The sequence below is a fragment of the Macrobrachium nipponense genome, chromosome 10 (assembly GCF_015104395.2).
Source record: "Macrobrachium nipponense isolate FS-2020 chromosome 10, ASM1510439v2, whole genome shotgun sequence".
Taxonomy (NCBI): Eukaryota; Metazoa; Arthropoda; class Malacostraca; order Decapoda; family Palaemonidae; genus Macrobrachium; species Macrobrachium nipponense.
Genome location: NC_087204.1, coordinates 44141537 through 44162227, shown reverse-complemented (window position 1 = coordinate 44162227; position 20691 = coordinate 44141537). Strand labels below are relative to the sequence as shown.

The following is a 20691-nucleotide window of genomic DNA, read 5'->3' as shown; positions in this document are numbered from 1 at the left end:
CGAAAAATGTCGTTTTCTAGCAAAACTAATAATCTATAGTTCATCCAGTGGAGGCAGTCGGTGCAACACTATGCTTAGTAAGGCCTTAGCCGTAACGCATGCACTGTAAATACAAATTTTGGCAACTACAGGCACATTTTGAGAGAGTACAAAAGCATTCTAGTAGAGCTAACATGTCTAGCCGTGTCTGAATATCACCTGTAAGACGAACCAATTGTGTCTGGCAGGTCCATGTATTGCCTGATAAGGAATAAGTTAGGCATCAAGAGTGGTCACATTGACAGTTGAAAAGGTAATGGACCATTCAGGTATTAAAACCGGAATATCTTCAGAGTTAGAAGGACACTATCATTCACTTACGGTGGACATTAGATTTTGGTTGTATGAATGTGTTTGAGACTTCTACCTTCGTGTCTAATGTTTGTCAGTTTAGAGGGAATTCAACATACTAGGCCTGCCAACAGCCATTCTTTGAGTTTTGTTAGGATTTAATTAACTTCATCCCCGTTATTTACATCATAAATTGATGTTAGTGAATCCCAGTCAACAGATTGTGTTTGACTGTTTTACAGTAGTCACTGTCTTAGATAACGGCCACTCTTGTCTGAATTTCAGTTGCACAGGTTTTTATCGTTTGATAATTTTCCTTAGTAACGATGGGAACCTATTTTCAAACAAGTTTCATCATCTGTACGATAGTGCACCAAAATCAGCAACTTGACACAATTTTTAAACGCAAGCTATTCTTCCACATTAACAGATTTCATAAGAAGTTACAGGAAGCCAGGTTGGAAGTTTTAGCAAAGTTGTTATTATAATTGAATTGAGTCCCAAGAATTGTATACGTAACCACTACTGATAACTATTGTCACCGTTGGTGATTTAAAAATCCAAAAGAGTTTCCCATTTCGTATATCTTTCCAGCATTATTTTCGAATGAGGCTCTCAGATATGACCTGTTGAATAACTTCAAGGAAATGGGACCGGCCTCACTCGATATCAGAGATGGAGATGTATCACCTGCGGAGCTAGCTCAGCGAATTTTTGATTATTATGTTGGTGGTGTAAAAGTCAGTCCTGAAGACGCTGATAATCTCTGTAAAGTAAGTGGCACACTTTTTGGTAATCAGTAAGAATTATTATTCCTATATGTAGTCGTAATATGAGACGTATACTATATGATTTGTACAGACATCTCTTCTTTTGATTCTGGAAGAGACTAACAATCCCTAATCCGTTTTTATTTGAGGAAACTATGAAACGAACATGGCATAATCCGACCTCCAGCTTACTCGTACCGTGCGCAAGATTAAAACGTGCTAAAATCTAGTCAAATAGAGCCTTCTTTCACCAACGAAAATTAAGATAAATACGCTATATTTTATTGGAAATACTTTTTCTGTACTGTTAACATGTACATAATTTTTTACATTTCCTTGTAATAAATAAATCATAAATAACTTATCCTAAAATTCCTGTATCTTTAACTCAACGCGAAACACTTTTTCAAACCTTTTTAGGCTCTACCATAGACTTTTCCTAACCACCCCCCCACCCCACAACAATAACAAAGTAGTTTGTAGACTTACTCCCCGAGTAAGCGAAAATAACTGTTAGCAGGAAATGCATTTCAAATAATCCATTCCTATAATAAGTATCTGGTTCATGAATGCTTTGTATAGCGGTTTCAGTTTTCCGAAGATATGATGGAATTGTTGTGGGTGTGTACTCTAATACAAGTGTATTATTACTGTGCACCAATACAAAAATAGTTTTACCACCTAATTCAAATGTTTTTTTAATAATAATGCCGGTTACGTATTAGGAAAGTGCTACTGTGAATAGCCTCAATCATTTAATAAGAGAAACATCATATATCTTTATATATTTTTAATCCACGGATTTCCTAATACTCAAATAACTATATTAATGCATATGATATTTAGCGCCAGGGAAGAAAATGTAATTGCAAACAACTAATTTCATAGATTATGAAAGGAGGTTCCATACATATGTTAGCCTTATGCAAGTGTAAATGATTTGTTGAGATGTTGTTTACAAAAACTTACACAATAATAAGGCACATTTTAAGGTAAAAATATTTGAACGATTATCTTATGATTATGGTTTTAACAGGTGAACGGGGACTACATTTGACGATGCCCTACCATTACATTCACGTTATAAAAATATAAAATGTTAAATGACTTCATAAAACTACATTTATAGGCACTCTTGCATTATTTAAGCTTAATTGTTATTACTAAAATGTACAAAGGCCGAGGTTAAATCTTTCATTAACTTTGTTATTTCATTTTACAGATGTATAGTGACTGGCAATTTTCATTAGGACATGATTTAGTTGCCAAGTTCCACATCAAAAGTTCCCCTGAAGTTCCGATTTATCTGTACGAGTTAAACCACAGAGGACAGCGATCCCTCGGTGATTACTACACAGCAGGTGTTGGCGAGACATGTAAGTGCAAATACTGGAGTCAAAGTAACAATTACTGTCTGTGCACACTATACGTTCTGAAGGAATAAGCTAAAAGTCAAGCTCTTGTCTAACAAGATTCCATAAAGTTGAATACTTAAACAGGAAAGATGATAGCCCACAGTAAGAGAGAACAAGTAAATAAATACATAGTTAATATCAAACAAATGATTGATTAGCTTGCTAAATCAAGAAATAGATGCATGATAATTGAATCGATAAACAAAAGTGGACCTCAGCAGAACCTCAGACAAGCGTATTGACCAGTTTAACGCTAACGCTAACCAAATTATGAGAGCCAAAACTTTATTTTTAGAGTCTGCGTAATAGGTGCATTTGCTGGGTAAGTCCGTCTTCGGGGTTATGAGCCCTTTTCCAAAGATGTTTGTGAGAAACTTTTCCGTATTTCGACTGAGCACTGTTCTCATGTCAAAGGAGGCTTTTGATATAACTTTCGTGACGACAAGTCGATTTTAAGCTTTGCATAAAACAGTAAATCCGACGCTTCTCTCCGGTCTCGATTCACTTCAGCACTTTAAGGTCACCGTTCACTGTTTCTTCTGGAGATGTTTGGGTATTGTTCCCAAGAGCTTTGATTTGTATTGCAAAAGCCAAGCTTCAAAAGCTCAAAGACAATGCTTTAAAGTTACGAAATTGAAGCTGAATTGGTCTGATCACTCCTTACCGTTTACTTCTAAAACCGGAATCTTCTCCCTTGCTTTATATTTCCCACATCACACAACTGTTTTAGGCGGGCTTGACCATTTAGGTCTCTTCATTTTATAAAATGTTTATACGAAGACACCAGATGCTGAATTAGCATGATTGTTATTTCATATTCTAAACGGAAAATAACAGAATAGGTATATATCATATACAACAAAGGAAATTACAATTGCTCGCTGATGATCAGGTAAGGCTTTGATTTCTCCTGATGTTGAGGACATAAGCAGTTGGTTGAAAATCATAAAATTATAACAGTCCAAGAATTCGTGGTATGCAGCGAAATCACAATACAGTAGTAATAGAAAATGAACTGATATTAATGCATTTAAAGGGAATTAGTAATTTAATACTACTATAAGGTTGCAAGTATCAACTATTTCTTCTTCTTTTTTTTTATGAAAGACAGCCCATTTCATGATCTGGGAGAAAAGATCTCGCAGATTTTTAACAATGCTTAATGCCAGATTTAGCCACTTTGCTTCGGGTGATGGCCATATAAACCATATCCTTCAACCACAAGTTGCACCTTGGACTCTCAGTCTTGGGTGCTAGTTACTCACAGTCTTGGGTGATAGGTATGCTACGTGGGTTCACTTTCCTTTAGTTTGTTATTTTAGTTTGTTTTCAGAGTAATGTTTACCAAAATGATCTTTACCCTGCTCTTTGCTTTTTACTTTAAAATCTCAAATATTTGATAATCTCTTCCCTGTGATAGCTTCTCTCTTCTAATAGTGGACTGGCTCTCTCATGCTGAACGGATTTACATTTATTTACTTATTGTTTTACCATTAATAATTGGAGTCAAAAGGGACACATCGTAAAAGCTGGTACAATGGGACAAAGTTTTATAATTTCACAAATTTTCAGGGGTTAGTCATGTAGATGACTTATTCTACCAATTTACCGGGGGTGACACCATATGGAAGCCTCTTGAGAGAGAAGAGGATCTGAAGTTAAGGGACATTATGACAAAACTTTGGTATAACTTTGGTGCGACAGGGTAGGTAACAGTTTTTATTTCTCACCTTATGCATGACTTATCTTAAGTATGATGACTCTAATGTACAGTGATGCTCAAATCTCATACGACATGACTCCATAGGATTTCGTTCAAAATTCACTAACTGGCAACCAAGCATGCTCCATATTTATTTATTATTTCAATGCGGAAACGCGATTATTGCATACAATAAGGCCGTAATATGTTTCATAAGAGTGAAATCTGGCATATATTTCAAAACTGTAAGAAAATGTCACGTGTCGCAAATTTCAGAAAAAAAACTTTCGAAACATTTTCAAAACTTTAGTTCACATATCGATGAAGCATTTGACCAAAATGAAGTCGTCATCAAGCACCAATTCAAATGTCAAAAAAAAAAAAAAAAAAAAAATTGTCATAACATTAATAGTGTTTCCAAAGAAAGCATAAATTTGAAATAGTCCTATTTGATTGCATTTACACCTCAATGCTGAAAAAATTTAAATATATATATACAAAAGTAGAATGCGCCCACCAATATCAACGTGTGAGGGGAGTGTGTGACGTATCATTAGTAACATAAGTAGATCTACACTGAGTAGCGACAAAATTATCTTGAAAATATTTACTTTATATGTGTTAGAGGAATATTTGGATTTTCGTACATAATTATTTGTTATAATTCTTAAATATTTAAAAAAAATTATGGCATACTAGCAAATATTCGCCTATTCAATTATTCTTTTGTCAAAGCCAAGATATGATCCCTAGGCCTAGGTGTTAGATTTCTTTACTTTACACTTAACAGTCACTTCTCTTTATTAACAATTTCTGGCCAGTAAGCAAATGAGGTTATCTACACATTCTTGCACTTCAAGTTACCTTATGAAAGAATAAATTATACATCAGAAGCGAGCAGAAGGACTTTTAAGAATGTAATATTCTAAACTAGTGGAAAAACAAGTGTTCCATTCGCCCTAATATTAATACTTATGATATTTCGATTAATAGCCATCTTCTCCATATAATCAAAATCATCATCATATTTTGTTCCTCAAAGAACAGGTAATCTTTACAAATAAAAACATTAGTAACAGATTACATTTCAGAAGGCTTAGAATTTTTTTAGGGCTATAAATAATTTTGCAACATACAGGCAGCTTAAACACAGCCTAAAACTACAGCATTCAAAGAAAACTGGTTATAATTCATATTCCTGTCGCATTCCTCAAAAAACAGGTAATCTCTACAAATAAATTAATTAGTAACGGATTACATCTCAGAAGGCTTAGCTGATTTCTTTAGGCCTATGAAACATTTTGCAACATACCGGCAGCTTAAACACAGTATAAACTTCAGCATTCAAAGAAAACTGGTTGCAATTCATATTCCTACTTTGAAAATGTTGTTATGACTGTTGAGCTTATTAGGTCTACTGTCATAATGCTGCAGACGTGGTTATGTTGACCAGTCCGAAGAGCATGTTAAGTGTGCTTTCACTGATGGCACTGCTAACCTAATCACACCGCACTTTGAACTAAGCAACGGCACTGCTAACCTAATCACACCGCACTTTGAACTAAGCAACGTAAAAAAAAAAATAATAATAAATCAGTTCAAATTACACAGATTACGAATCATACCAGTGCATAAAAGGGATCATATTTATATAACCATAAAGAAAATAGGGCCAGCTGTGAATTCGCAAACTTGTCGACATGTATGAAATTAGAAAAAAAAAGTGTAACACTACTTGGCAACGTCACGTTAAGTCTGAGAATCTGAACGATACAAAAAGAATCATGTCGCATGAAATTTGAGCACCACTGTATAATGAAACTGTATTAATTTCCATCAGAATTACTGCACATTTCTGGCAATGTGATTATATCATTATAAACACCCTGAATTTGTTGAAACCACCAGTCCACAGAAATGTTTCGTCTTTATTCTTATGAACTGATCTACTCCACACAGCAGATTATATGTAAATTAGATATGTTAGTATTGATATAACTCTGTTTTTATAAAAAAAAAACTGTAAACATAACAGAATAATTATGCATTACTATACTGATCTTTCATGACAGAAATCCAGCACCAGACGATTCACTGGGATTTACTTGGGAACCTGCAAGTGAGGCTAAGTTTGATCATCTCTCTCTTACCCCATCACCCTTCATGGAGGAGGATAGGAGACGGGAGGTAATTGATAAATATTGTAGATCTAAAAGACGTAACACACACCTTAAGCACCCTTATCTGTATCTCTTCCCTAAGACATTAGCTTTTGGCACTGAAAACCCCAACCTCTACAGTGTCTACAAAATCCAGTCATGTTCCTTTAGTTTTTGTTGAGCATTTGACTTTTTGATTCGAGTAAATTTGCATAGGACAGACCTCCTATTAAATTTCTTCATTTTTTAGGTAGCAATGAAAATCCTACTTCTAGCAGATTCTGCGCTCATGCTTTGTTTCATCAGCAGATATAAAAAAGTACATCAAATCATAAGTAGATTAAAGTGTTGATAGTATAAAGAACGTACTTACAAATAAAATGAAAGAATCTTGCAAATTATGAAAAAGATATCGTATCTTAACTTTCAATTTTATGTAATACATAAGAAAGTGGCTTTTGAGGGCCAAAATCACGATAAAACGTTGGGTCCCTTTCTGCAACTTTCTGCAGTACTTCAGTTCTGAGACTCTTCAGTCAGAATTCTGATATGAATGCTGGTAAACATGAAATCTAGCTGTATGGTAAACTGAAAGTAAAAAGCGATGCTCAAATTTAAACCACACAGGGCAGGCATTTTGCAAGCTCTCTCTTGACCAAATGTATATAAAATCAAACAGGTCTGTTTTTTTAAATTTATAATTCTTGTCAGCGTGTTTTGTGTTTATGGATTATAGCCTCAGTTATAACGTCTTGAATTTCCATTTTCTGGGTCAATAGATGAAACAGGGCAGTGGTTCAATTATCTGACCTTAGATTTGGCTATGTGTCCTTGAACTGATTCTGGAGTGACCACTAGAAAGCCCCCGGAATGCAGTGGAATATATGACAAGTAGTCTTTTGTCTTATCTAAATGTGCATCAATAATCTTGAAAAGCTTTTCTTGAAAAGTATTCATTATTTCATTTTGATAAGATAATACACTTTTTTTTCTTTTTGGTGGGGATGGGGGTGAAGGAAGAAAAGGCTTCTTCACCATCCTTTTTGTAGGATATAATGCACATGCTGTTTATGATACTGAAGTGGATAGAGATGTTTCTTTCCTTCTGTGAAATCGAGAATTGATGCAAATTCAAGATATTAATTACCCCTTCGTTGCAGACTTCACAGTGAACGTGAAATTTCAGTCTGGTTAAAGCAGTGAGAAAATGCATCATCTCCTTGTGTTGTGCACTGCAATTTTCATATTACGCGTCTCCATTTCCATATTTCAGTAATTTTCAATGTGACTAGTTCCATTGTCTGTTATTTTTCATTAGCAAAAATTTGCTCTAGCGCATCCTAATTAACTGAAATTATTACGGAAAAAACTTTTATTTTCAGTTATAAGTCACAAAAGTAGTACTCATTTACCATTGGCTTTCTTTTCCCTGGCTTGAACACGTTCCTTTAAATAGTTACACACTATACGTACTGGATACTTCCTCCCAAGATGCTTGATTGTGAGTGGGAAAATATTGCTATTCACGTGGCTGAGTGAGGGGAGAGATTTACTGTGAAAATTTATGGAATGACCTAATATTAAGAATGTTACTTTTTACAATTTTATGTCCCTTAAGGGTTTTCTATTTCCTTGAATCTTAATGAACTGATTTATACACGATTTTGATCGTTGTCTCTTGCAAAATTTTTCATGTTCATTTATAACCATTGGTGATTTTATATAATTGCATTTGTAAATTGAACTCGGGAACCCATATTTTTTTAGTTGGTTGGTGCATGTGCTACAGTATTGTTTCATTTTTATAGTGACAATGTTCTTTTTCACAGGTACGGAAATTCCTAGAGAGTCTGCCAACAAAACTGAATTATATCTTGCACCCAGAATCTGTTTCAACAGAGCAACTCCAAACGTTGAGGGAAGAAAATACTGGAGCGGCAAATATCAAGAGTCCAAGGAAATATATAGCAAAAGATGAGCTGTAGCAGTCAAAAAGTGTAACAGTGGAAATGCTACCCACCAACTAATAAAAGAGTAAAGCTAAAGACATATGAAGTATTTAAATTTCCTTTTGCTTTGTTGTGAGGCGACAGAGATATGGAAAATGTTCCGTGCAGGATTTCGTCCAGTATAGACCTAAGGGGTATTTCTGTTGAGTTGGGGAAAAATATGTTTTCCCGCGTTTCATTTATTCGGTTTCCTTATACATACTATGAAATTTGACCATCACTCATTTTTGAAGGATGGCCTACCAAGCGAAGACTTTTTAGTGTATATTAACACAAAAATTAAAATTGGCCCTGCGCATCATTTCCAAATTTGTCACTCTGCTTCTAGTAGTGTATCTCTAGAGTTTTGGAATGCATTGAAAGCTATTAAATCTGGAGCTGGTGTGCATAAGTGTGTTATTCCTCAGCAACATGAAGAAAGCACGATAACAAAAACCTCAATGTCCTGTATATTTGTAATGAACGTTGTGATGAACTAAAACTTTTTTTTACATAAACCCAAACTCTCCTAATGCCTTTGTATCTGGGAAGAACCAGGATAGCTAAAACATAACCCCATATATCAACTTCCCTTGCAGATAGAAATCCCATTTATGATCTATTCCTTGTAGTGCAACGACAATTTTGGGGAATAAATGATGATGTTAATATTGAGCATGCCACTCATACGTACTTCCTTAGCAATGTTGAGAGTATTGTTTCTTTCACAACAACGGCAGAATCTTCACCAAAATGCAAATGCGTTGCAATTATCTTTGATATTTCCTTACGTCTTACAAGGCCTTTGATCCCTCAATCAAAAGGCATTAATCTCCCCCTCTACCAGAGGTATTAAAAGTAGTGTTTATCTGGAAATAAGTCATAGAGCAGCCCTTAGATTATTCTGGAAATGAAGCCCACTATCATTATACTGGAAATTTTACAGAAAGAGTAATATGATCAGCAGAGAAATGCGTTCGCATAGTGATTATGGTCAGCAAATATGAACATAAATTTATTGCATGGCATGCGCCACTTCAAACAACATGCATGCAATGTTCGAAATAATGCTTTTCGCTTATCGCGAGAGACTGCACACTATGTTCTTGAAGAGACATTATGAAAAATTCCTGTCATCGAAAATAGTTATACAACATGTAGGCTAAGCTACGCCCCACGTTTCTGGAGCGCCGTTATAAGGGATTTTCGTTACTCGTGAACCATATACGCACAGCGGCAGGCCACGCCAGCCAATCATTGCTTTTGTTATTGGCGTGTAGTTAAGAGTTTGTCATCACGACGAGTGATACAAACAACTTTCTCGCAATTGTCGGCGACATTAATAATCATCGATCGATAATATTACCGCTATAATGAGTTTAGACTATAGTTTCCATGGATGTGTGAATAGGTAGTACCAAAAACGGAAATATCTGTGTGGTAAAGGCAAAGCTGGTGTGGATGGTGTTTCCATGTTAGATAATGGTGACCTTTTCCGGTAAGTGGTCTTCAAAATAGAGCAGCTGTTGATAAAGACAGTCCTAATAGGCTACTATAAAGAGGAGAGCAGTGATATCAAAGAGAAGGGAAAGGCAAATGGCAACAGGAGGGCTAGGTAATAGTGTAAAAAGAAGAGAAAATTACATAGGGTAAACAACCCCATGGACTGGCTCAACTCACCGATGGTCACGGCTGGACACCCTCCGAAAAAGTACTTAGGTATAACGCGTCCTGACACCGGAGATGGGCATCAGTCGCGATTTGTTGTTGGTGAGAGACGGAGCTAAAGACCTCTACTCTCCTTTTCGAAGTAAGTATTTTCTCCAAAGTTAGAAATTAAGGCCAAATTTAAAGCATTAAACAGAGGGTAGTGAAAAGGGTGGCCAAGGCAGTGCAAATCTCACCAAAACGCTTTCGAAATTTTTACTTACGCTTAAATATCTTAGAAGGTTTTTTGGCAATATTTCTGTAACGAACACTCGTATCAGAACGAGATTTTGCTATAGTGCATTACACCCAGTGCCGTTATGTATAAGGGTATCGTGAATCACTAATCGTAAAGAATAACGACACTTGTCCTCGTACCAAGAGACAAAAACTCCATTGTCCAGAAGCGTGATGATGGTGGATTGTCCATGATTGTTTACCCTAACTAGGCTATTACGTTTGGTTGACAGTGACACTTGGATGATAAATGGGGTGCATTCCAATAACGTGATAGTGATACAGAATATTAACCATTCTTATGCAAAGCTGTATCACCACCAGCAGCAGCAGGTGTCCTTAACCTGTGGAATCTTTGTAGATGAGGCTGATTGCAAGGAATAGTAGCAGGAAGAGTAAGAAAAGGGATTAGGGATTAGTAGATCAGGAACATTGGCTACTAATATTGGTTAAAAAGCAAACAAACTCTCACATGGCCTATCACTGCTTTGTTTAGAAAACAAGTATACCAAGAAAACTGTTTCAGTCAAGAAAGGCTGTCTTCCTTGCGACTAGAGTGATTTTCCAAAGTGAGAGAAGAGTCAATTGATGGGATTTTCAAGGCAAACTGATCAAGCAGGAAGTAAACACTGAGCTACTCTGTTTCTTTCATAGACTAGGAAATAATGAGTTGCAAGGTTGCCCTACTTGCTACTCATACAATAACTGACATGGGTTCCAAGTTGCTAGGGAAGAGATTTTGAGGGGGGAACAACAATACAAGGCCTGAGGAGCAAAAGCCTCCAAACCAGGATAATAACAGGGGCAGTTCTAAAAGATGTCCGTGAACACACGAAACTGCTTTCAATATGGTCTAGCCACTGGTCTCTTAGACCATCTTGCCGTAGACACGCTGAAGAACCTGGGAGTCCCACCTCAGTATCAGTGGGCTGTACGAATAATACTTATAGATTGGATGGATGTCAGCCAACCTGATGTAACATTGGTAAATTTAAAATATTACAACAAAACTTTCACGAAAGCTCGTATTGATGGGAGGCCGGCTGGAACCGATGTCTCTTACCCTGAACAAGAACGAAGTCATGTAGTGAGGAAATATCTGTGGCCTCGAACGTGAAAATGACAGCTAAACTCTGTGGTGACAACTGGCTTTGTGTTTGCCATGGATTGACAACAGACTATGCAATGCCCTCGTCTTTCTGCCACTTCGGCGTACCTACTGCAAATACGCAAATTGTAGCTTAGGCTTTTCAAAAATTCCGGTCTTACCCAACATTGTGCTGATGGCCGCCACCGGTCATTGAATTAATGCAACTGTCACTACCAGTATAATAAGCAAGACGGGACCTGTTCAAAGGGTGAGTACCATATTTTGATGTTATCCATTTTTTATGCATTTTCATCCATTGATGATTATTTTTATGCATTCATCACCATCATCTTCATCATTGTTCAATATTCATAAGTTTGCTGGGTAATTATTATCATAATACTTTATGTCTGTTGATGTTATTAGCAGTGCGAGTTATTTTTTAAAATTTGTGCGTATTAATCACCACTATCTTCACGATTGATAATTGTTCGCGTGCATGTTAGGATTATTATCTATATATATCCTCCATGTTCACCAACAATATATGACAATATTAATTTTTTTAAATTATTTTTGGAACCGTTTGTATTAATTACCATTATCCTCATCATTAATTGTTACTCACGCGCTAGGATTATCGTTAACATATTCCATGACATTTTTATTAATACTTGTTGATTATTAGTTATGTGACCATATTTTTTTCGAGATAACCAAACATTTGCTATGAAGCGACTGGTGTTTAGAGCATTCTTTGTATTACCACACATTATAGTAAACAGAGTTACATGGGCATAACATAGTAGAAATAGCTTCAGTTTAAAAAAAAGTGAGGGCATAGCATCAGAAATAACAAAGATATTGAGATATGGAAGTCGATGATTTTTAGTGGTGATTTACGCAGATTTTAAGAAGAATTCGAGGACAGTATGTTTCTCGGAGACCGGACTGTGAAGTTTCTTCAATAAAAAAAAAAAAAAAAAAAAAAAAAAGAATGGAGACGTCTTGTCTAGGCTAAATCTACACAAACGTCATGAAACTGGAGACCAATCTTAGTTGGTTTCTGATTGTGTAATAAACAGCCAGACATTCATGTGTGTATAAAAGTTTTGATTATAAATAATAAGAATGTTAATCAACTTCACGCTTGTTACACAGAGTCATTATGAACACTGACGTAGTAATAATGAGCTACTAAACGAATGCGACAATGGAATAATGATCAGTGAGCATGATCAGAAAGTATATGATACAAAACAAACACACACACACACACACACACACACACATATATATATATATATATATATATATATATATATATATATATATATATATGACAGCTGGACTACGTGTCCGTCATTCCACGGTAAATTACTTGACAATGAGACTTGTTGTTAGTCAGGGAGGAGATTGTAACTTTTTTGAATAAATATCTCCGCTAGATACCATCCAGTTTCAATGAGGTTTCGTTTCGTATTTGTATTAATGCACAGAATAATTGTGTAAGTGGTAAAAGTTAAGAGATATAATATATATTATATATTATATATATATTTAATATAGATATATATATATATATAATGTAGTATATATATATAATATATAATACGATCAGTAGCATGATTAGAAAGTATATGCATACAAACAAACCCGCACACACACACACACACACACATATATATATATATATATATATATATATATATATATATATATATATATATAATACTATATATATATATAAATATATATATGTATATATATATAATATATATATATATATATATAATATATATATATATATATAATATATATATATATATATATATATATATATATATATATATATATATATATATATATATATATATATATATGTGTGTGTGTGTGTGTGTGTGCGGGTTTGTTTGTATGTATATACTTTCTGATCATGCTCACTGATCATATTATATATATATATATATATATATATATATATATATATATATATATATATATATATATATATATATATATTATATCTCTCAACTTTATCACTTACACAATTATTCTGTGCATTAATACAATTACGAAACGAAACCTCATTGAAAATGGATGGTATCTAGCGGAGATATTTATTCAGAAAAGTTACAATCTTTCCTGGACTAACAACAGTCCTCATTGTCAAGTATATATCGTGGAATGACCGGACACGTAGGCCAGCTGTATTTATATCTGTTTGGGGGAGAGGATTAAAGTATGGCCATGATTAAAGTCCTTGTTTCTGTTATTACCCTCCTCCTGTATGTCACCGCCTTCGTGATCTTGGCCTTTCTCTGCCTACCGATCCATCTAGGTGTTCATAATCCGTGTAATTTCTTGTGGTTTTGCATTTCTGTTCTATTGCAGAGTGTATTATTCTTCTTGATAAGCCGTCTTCAAATCCGTTTCCTGTGTTGCCTCCTATTACATTGTTTGCGCATGCTATGAAGGCATCAGCCTGGCTGTTTTGTTGGTGTTCCTGTACAAAACATTCATCTTTTCTCACAAACAAAACGGTCAGGTCGATTGTAGAGAATGCCTCCATAACATGTGCAAACAATGTAATGGCAGGCAGCACAGGAAACGGATTTGAAGAAAGATTATCAAGAAGAATCATACAGTTTACAATAGAAAAGAAATGCAAAAACACAAGAAATCACACGGATTATGAACACCTGGGTGGATCAGTAGGCAGAGAAAGGCCAAGGTCACGAAGGCGGTGACATACAGGAGAAGGAGGGTAATAACAGGAATAAGGACTCTAATCCTCTCTCCCACACAGATATTAATGCAGCTGGACTACGTGTCTGATCATTCCACGGTTACTTGACAATGACTGTCAGTCCAGGAAGGCTTGTAATTTTATATTTAATAAATATCTCCACTTGATACCATCCAGATAAGTGAATGTTTGTATGTTTGTCTTCTATAGAAATCCAAACCATTAGACAGACCCAGACAAAATTTGGCACACAGCCCCTATGTGACCCCCAAAAAATTATAGCTCAAAATCAAACCCCTACCCAGGTGACAGGCATCAAAACACAAACTGAGTTAAATATTCATTTTTACCAATTCCGTCAGCTTTTCCCTCAGGTGCTATATGGATTAATGGTCACATTTCGCCTGAATGCTTCAGTTTTTCTTCCGCTTACTGTCAGATGCATGATTAACCTGTAACAATATACCCCCTAAAAAATCAATTTTTGATCAGAATTTATGGGACACTGGGTGGAATTCTTGAATGCCTGTAGATGCTACATAAAGTGCAAAACTTTTGCATCCATATCTTGGAAGGAATCGAGCCCTTGGGTTGTGGGCTTGGGGCAAGTGCAGGTGGTGGCAATGGGCCTGGAGGAGATATAATATATATATATATATATATATATATATATATATATATATATATATATATATATATATATATACAATACATATATACATATATTTTATATATATATATATATATATATATATATAAATATATATACATCATATATACACATATATACATACATATATATATATATATATATATATATATATATATATATATATATATATATATATATAATATATATATATATATATATATATACCGTAGAGTGGGGGAAGTGCGCAACTTTTTTGTCTTTTTTTTTTTTTACCTCTGGTAAGAGTTCTAGGAAGAAACTGAAAAAAGTGAGAAATGTTTTTATTGTTTATCAATAGGGCAACCTATTGCACAAATTGAAATGTTTATGAAAATATTTATGTGGTAGGTAGTGCAAAAAATATGGGTGCGCATTTACCAGGGTTTGGGGAAGTGGCGCACTATGTTTTTGTTTTTTCAAATTTAAGCACACTTTAAGCTTACTTTAACAATCCTATGCCATACCTTAGATGCAATTTCACACAATAAGAACTTTAAACCACAAAAAATATGATGATTTATAGTGGCGTTTACTTTTCTAAGATCGCTGTGTGTGGCCTGTACAGAAATCTTACGTTGCCAATTTTCACGTTATGGTAATCATATTAGCTTCATGGAGTCTATTGAAATAGTTTTTATTTCTTAAAATGTGATTCTTTGTTTGCATCAGATATTTTGAATATATCTTATTTCGTATATTCTTCGTGAAAACCTCAGTTTCACTAATGAAAATGAAGATATGGCATATTTTTTCCCCGGTAATGCCACATCTGAGTTCAGGGGACCTATGGTTTTTAAGAGGATTTAAAAGGTCATGGTCAATATCATTAAAGGATACTCGCACTCAATCACCCACTGTGTACAGTATGGACAGCCCAAGGTCCTTTAAATATACTCGGAGAGGTCGGCTCATCAGCGAGCGAAAATACGTTCCCTCTGCGCATGACGTCACGCTCCGAACAGTCTCCCCTGACAGCACTGACTCTGACAGGTATACGTAGTAACACAATGCAAGGATACCTTTCCAAAAAAAATGCTTCTTAAGGTATAGATATTTTTATTTTGTTTTACTTAAAGTACAGATTTTCCTTATGGCAGACCATACATCAAAGTTTCATAATAATGTGATGCTTCTAAACAAAAAGCCATAGGGTATAGAGTACCTTTCAAGGGAACACAAATACTGTAATGTATTGACTGCCACTTATCTCTAACCAAAGAGGTATGGATTAACGTAGAGACAGTTGTCCTTGGTACTAAATCCTACACAACGAGTTAAGGATTAACATAGAGAAAGTTGTTTTGGTACAACGAACTCTCATTTTAATCCTAACAGATTAACAGAACAAAGATGACAGTTTAATGGTGATGGAATTGAGATATGCACGAGTTTGTTTCTCACCGAGCCAGGTGTGGACCCCGAGAGGAAAAACTTAAGTTGTTGTTTTCATAGTTTTTCTTACTGTACTACTGCAAGTCCTCTGTTTCTTTTTACTCATGTCGATAATGTTGTTGAGGTACTGCATTCTAAAAAACACTGATATTTAGGAAAAAAATTCCACAACCTCGTCAGGAACACCAGCAACAGCAGATTTCATTTCAGCAACCATTGTTTTTATGCATTCCGTTCCTGCTCTAAGACCATAGCCATGAATTGCTGTAAAAATTTCTAAAAAAAATTTTAGTTTAGAAAAAAAGTCGTCTGATGGGGCATAGAGTTTTCCTTCACTTATGTAAAGGACCCATGTCTCTGACGTCTTGCTGGTAACAATGTACCCTATATTTGGATATTAAAAGGAAAACTTTTTCACTACATATCCACCGATATATCTTAAGGACTCTTCCTCGATAACAGATCCCATGGTGTCTCCTGATTTCTGACATTTAGCAAATTCTGTTTCCTCAGAGAATATTTCGTCATTCTTAAGATCCACATCAAATTCCAGGTCTCTAAGAATGATGTTTGTCATACATATTTTCAAAGGCCAGTTCACCCTGTCATGGGAAAGATTCATCAGGTCCGTTTTCCATCACGCTCCAGATGATACCATTTCATGGGATAACGGGTCAAGTTTTCATTTCTTTGTCGCAAGTTTCAGTTTTGCCTTATCGCTAACAAGTTCAATATCCCTACCTAGCAAAAAAGTTTTTCTGGGATGGTCATGAGAACCCCTCATCTGCCTAATGCATCCAAAAATACTTTCAAGACAGTCCTGATTTAATCTCCGTGTCATAATAAAAGAAATGCCATGACTGTAGGCATGTTGTGTAGCCAATCATTGAGTGGCAACGATTAAATATCACACCGTTTTTGGAATTTGTAAAGGCAATTAAATTTTGGGGTCTTTTACCCTCATTTCCCAGAATAACATCAACCATATTTTTTGTAGAGGCACTTTTCTGCTATCTAAATTTTATCCCAAATGCATAGTGGGCTTTATGTCACGAACATCATAGAGGATTCATGACAAACGAACCATTCATTCCACTGTAGCTATAAAATCGGCAGTTTTCCTTCCAACTGTGCTCTCTAGTAAGCCCTTTCTCCTAAAAAATACAATGCCTTAGCACATGACTTTGAAAGTAGCTGCACAGCATACGTTACATGCTGTCTTTGTAAGCCACTTACATTGATATGTGTTTCATTAATTTTATATGCTAAGGCATACTCTGATACGGTTTTCATTAGCATTTCACGGACACAGGCATCAGATACACTTTCCATTTTCCATAAGAAAACCGTGGTCCAGAAAATAATTTGTAATTAACTTTATCAAATGAGGAGCATCAGCGTAGCTCACTGATGAGCCGACCTCTCCGAGTATATTTAAAGGACCTTGGGACAGCCCAGCCCAAATGACTCCCGTAAACGTCTTTACCCACCACTGAGGCCAAGGAAATAGTCTATAATTTCCTGAAATACTTCATTTTATAAAAACATCTTGAAGGTCCTGTAACTGATGTTTCGAAGGCTATCTAGAGAACATCTGAAGCAACAAAAGTGTTAGAAATGGCTGTTCGAAAGACTTAAGAAGCAAGAGAGGCGGGAAATATAGTGGAATCTCCAGCGTTTCAAAAAAGAAAAGAGAAAGTGAATCCTGTGACTGACTTGGATGATTTTGATAAAAATGTTATGCAGAGAAGGAATGTGTGATTGTCTTTTCCAAGGGCATAATAGATCAATTGACTTAAGAATTTATGTTTCAAGTCCAAACACCGGAGCCAACAGGCCACTCAGCCCATATACAATTATAGAAAGAGAAAGAAGGAATAGCTAAGTAGAATCAGGGATGGGAAAAAAAAAGTTAACAGGGAAGAAGCAAACCCTTTCCCTCGACTCCCAAGGTCTAAAGTGAATCCTCCTAAGAAGGATTATATCTGCGGGAAGCATTTAATGGGACTTACATACCTGTAGATATGACAACTCTGCCTTTTCTACCTGGCCCCACCCTAGCGATCTTAGAAAAGTAAACGCGCTATAGTAGGTAATGCATGACTGATGATGACGAATACCATACTAGGTAATGTATTTCTCAACGCACGACCATGCCAGGCATTTCTGAAGCCTTGAAGTAAACTTTGTTTTTAATAAAGGAGGCATTAGACAAACACTGAACAATAGCAGTAAGTTGGAATGCTAAGGGTTAGTTACCTAACAATAAATTCTGCTAGCATTGCTGTATTTATGCTCATTAATTATGTATATACTAAGGTAGATTAGGCTATAATTATAAGTTGCTAGGTCTTAGTAGTGTAGCACCATCTGTAAAAACATGAGATTTAAATTGCATTGACTTTGATTTTTTCTGTTTTGTTATGCTCGAAATATTGAATATGTAGGCTATAAGGCATGAACCAATTCATTTAGATAGTAATTTGTAGGTGATTAGTGATGAAACCAGTAGGTGCCCGTTTACCCCATAAAAAGTTGCGCAATTACCCCACCCTTCATTCATGACTCACTACTCATTAATACTTAGACCTAGCAACTTATAATTATAACCTAATCTACCTTAGTATATACATAATTAATGAGCATAAATAGAGCATGCTAGCAAAATTTATTGTTAGGTAACAACTTACCGTTTCGTCCAAAATTTCTTTCAATGCTCCGTTCTCCCTGTACTAAGCCATGGTGGTCTATTTTCTTAATGAGATAGTTGGGTAACACTTGCTAAAGTTGAATCAGGAACTCTGTCTCATATTCAAACTGTGATAAAAGAAAAAAGAAAAAAATCTAAACCTGTTTTTGACGATTAAAAAAAATAACTTACTTCAGTGCGCACTTACCCCAGGGGGTGTGCACTTACCCCACTCTACGGTATATATTGTTAGGTATCGGGGCCTCGTATAAACCGAATACGTAAACGGGAAATATTGTATGGAAATGCAAAGTAACTGGATTTTAACTTACCTTAAAAAAGGTGGGGTTTGGTATTATTATTTTTAGAAAAAGAGGTCGCCAGGAAACTCAGCTAATTACTTTACATACATTTATTTACAAGAGGCTGTTGAATGGCCTGGGAAAAGTAAATGCAACTTGTCCACACATGGACCAAATCTATCTCACAGTAAGGAAAAGCTGGCCATAAACAGATGTGTAACAATGCTGGTTTCCGAAAAGGATCATTGTGATCTAGGTTACGGGAAGGAAGCACTTGCGAGCGAGACAGGACACTGACTCAGCGAATCTGGAAAATGGGTTCCAGGTTAACACAGTGTAAAATAGAGACTTCTTGCCCAAATTTACAGTTACTCACTTTGTCTAGCACACTGGGGAGGAACTCTTAATGTTAAGTGAAATATTCAATGAAGATTTAAACTTGAGACAGGTCACAGGGGCAGCACGTGCCCCGATGGGGACAAAAAGGAAATTCAATCGAGAAGTGATAAACGAGGAGTTTTTAAAATGGAAATTAGCAAGAGTCGTCTTGGAGAAACAGGGCTGGTTGGATTTGTACTTTCTAGACGTACCTTTTAATCCTGGAGGCTTGAACATGTGTTTGATATGTGAAGGGGGTCCGGCCTCCGGCGCCAACCAGCGTGGGGCTACACAAAGGGCTGACTTCTGTGGGTCAGTCAGAGAAGAGGACACGTCTGTCCTCTTGGAGATTCTGACCTGGACTGGGGAGATGAGGTTGTTTTTCGTAATGGCCTGAGCTGCGCCTATTGCCTCCGGCAGTCTCTGAAAGATGCAAAACACCCAGCAAATTTGGAAAGGAAAAGAGGTCTTATGTTAGGGATTCCTAAAGCCCACATCCTGGCCTGCCTCTCTTACTTTAAGCTAAAGCCTAAACGGACATTCCGATCTATCGTATTGCCTCGTGTCTCCCTCCCAAAGTTAATTAAGGGAGAAAATGGCTGCTCTTTTAGCAATCAAAATATTTAACTAAATGCTGGGTAGACGAGGCGATCAATAAACGTAATATATATATATATATATATATATATATATATATATATATATATACACAGGCAGTCCCCGGGTTACAACGGTGGTTCTGTTCTTGAGACACGTAAGTCGAAAATCGTCGTAAGCTGGAACATCATAAAAAATCCTAAGAAAACCTTACTTTTAATGCTTTTGGTGCATTGAAAACTATGTAAACAGCATTCTTATTGCATTTTTCATAAAAAAAACTTCAAATATTGATTTATTTTGCATTTTTGGTGTCATATTTCATCTGCTAGATGAGTCTTGTAGGCGTTGTAACCCTGGAACATGCGTCGCAACCCTGGAAATAATGTCTGATGAATATAATTGAGAAGCGCCTTAACCTCAGAACGTCGTAACCCGAACCCATCGTAACCCGGGGACTGCCTGTATATATTTGGTTTGGCATCCTTCTGGGAT

At 35.8% G+C, this 20691-nt stretch overlaps 1 protein-coding gene across 1 annotated transcript in view; it reads left to right on the top strand.

The window, feature by feature from the left end:
• The window catches only part of LOC135223961 (juvenile hormone esterase-like), a 39433-nt gene extending 31010 nt beyond the window's left edge, over nt 1–8423 (top strand). Inside the window, exons 7-11 of the mRNA XM_064262883.1 lie at nt 925–1103; nt 2323–2476; nt 4088–4220; nt 6290–6404; nt 8206–8423. Coding sequence (XP_064118953.1) covers nt 925–1103; nt 2323–2476; nt 4088–4220; nt 6290–6404; nt 8206–8361 — 737 coding nt within the window. The 3' untranslated portion in view covers nt 8362–8423. The remainder of the gene's footprint in view (nt 1–924; nt 1104–2322; nt 2477–4087; nt 4221–6289; nt 6405–8205) is intronic.
• Nucleotides 8424–20691: the final 12268 nt, after the last annotated feature.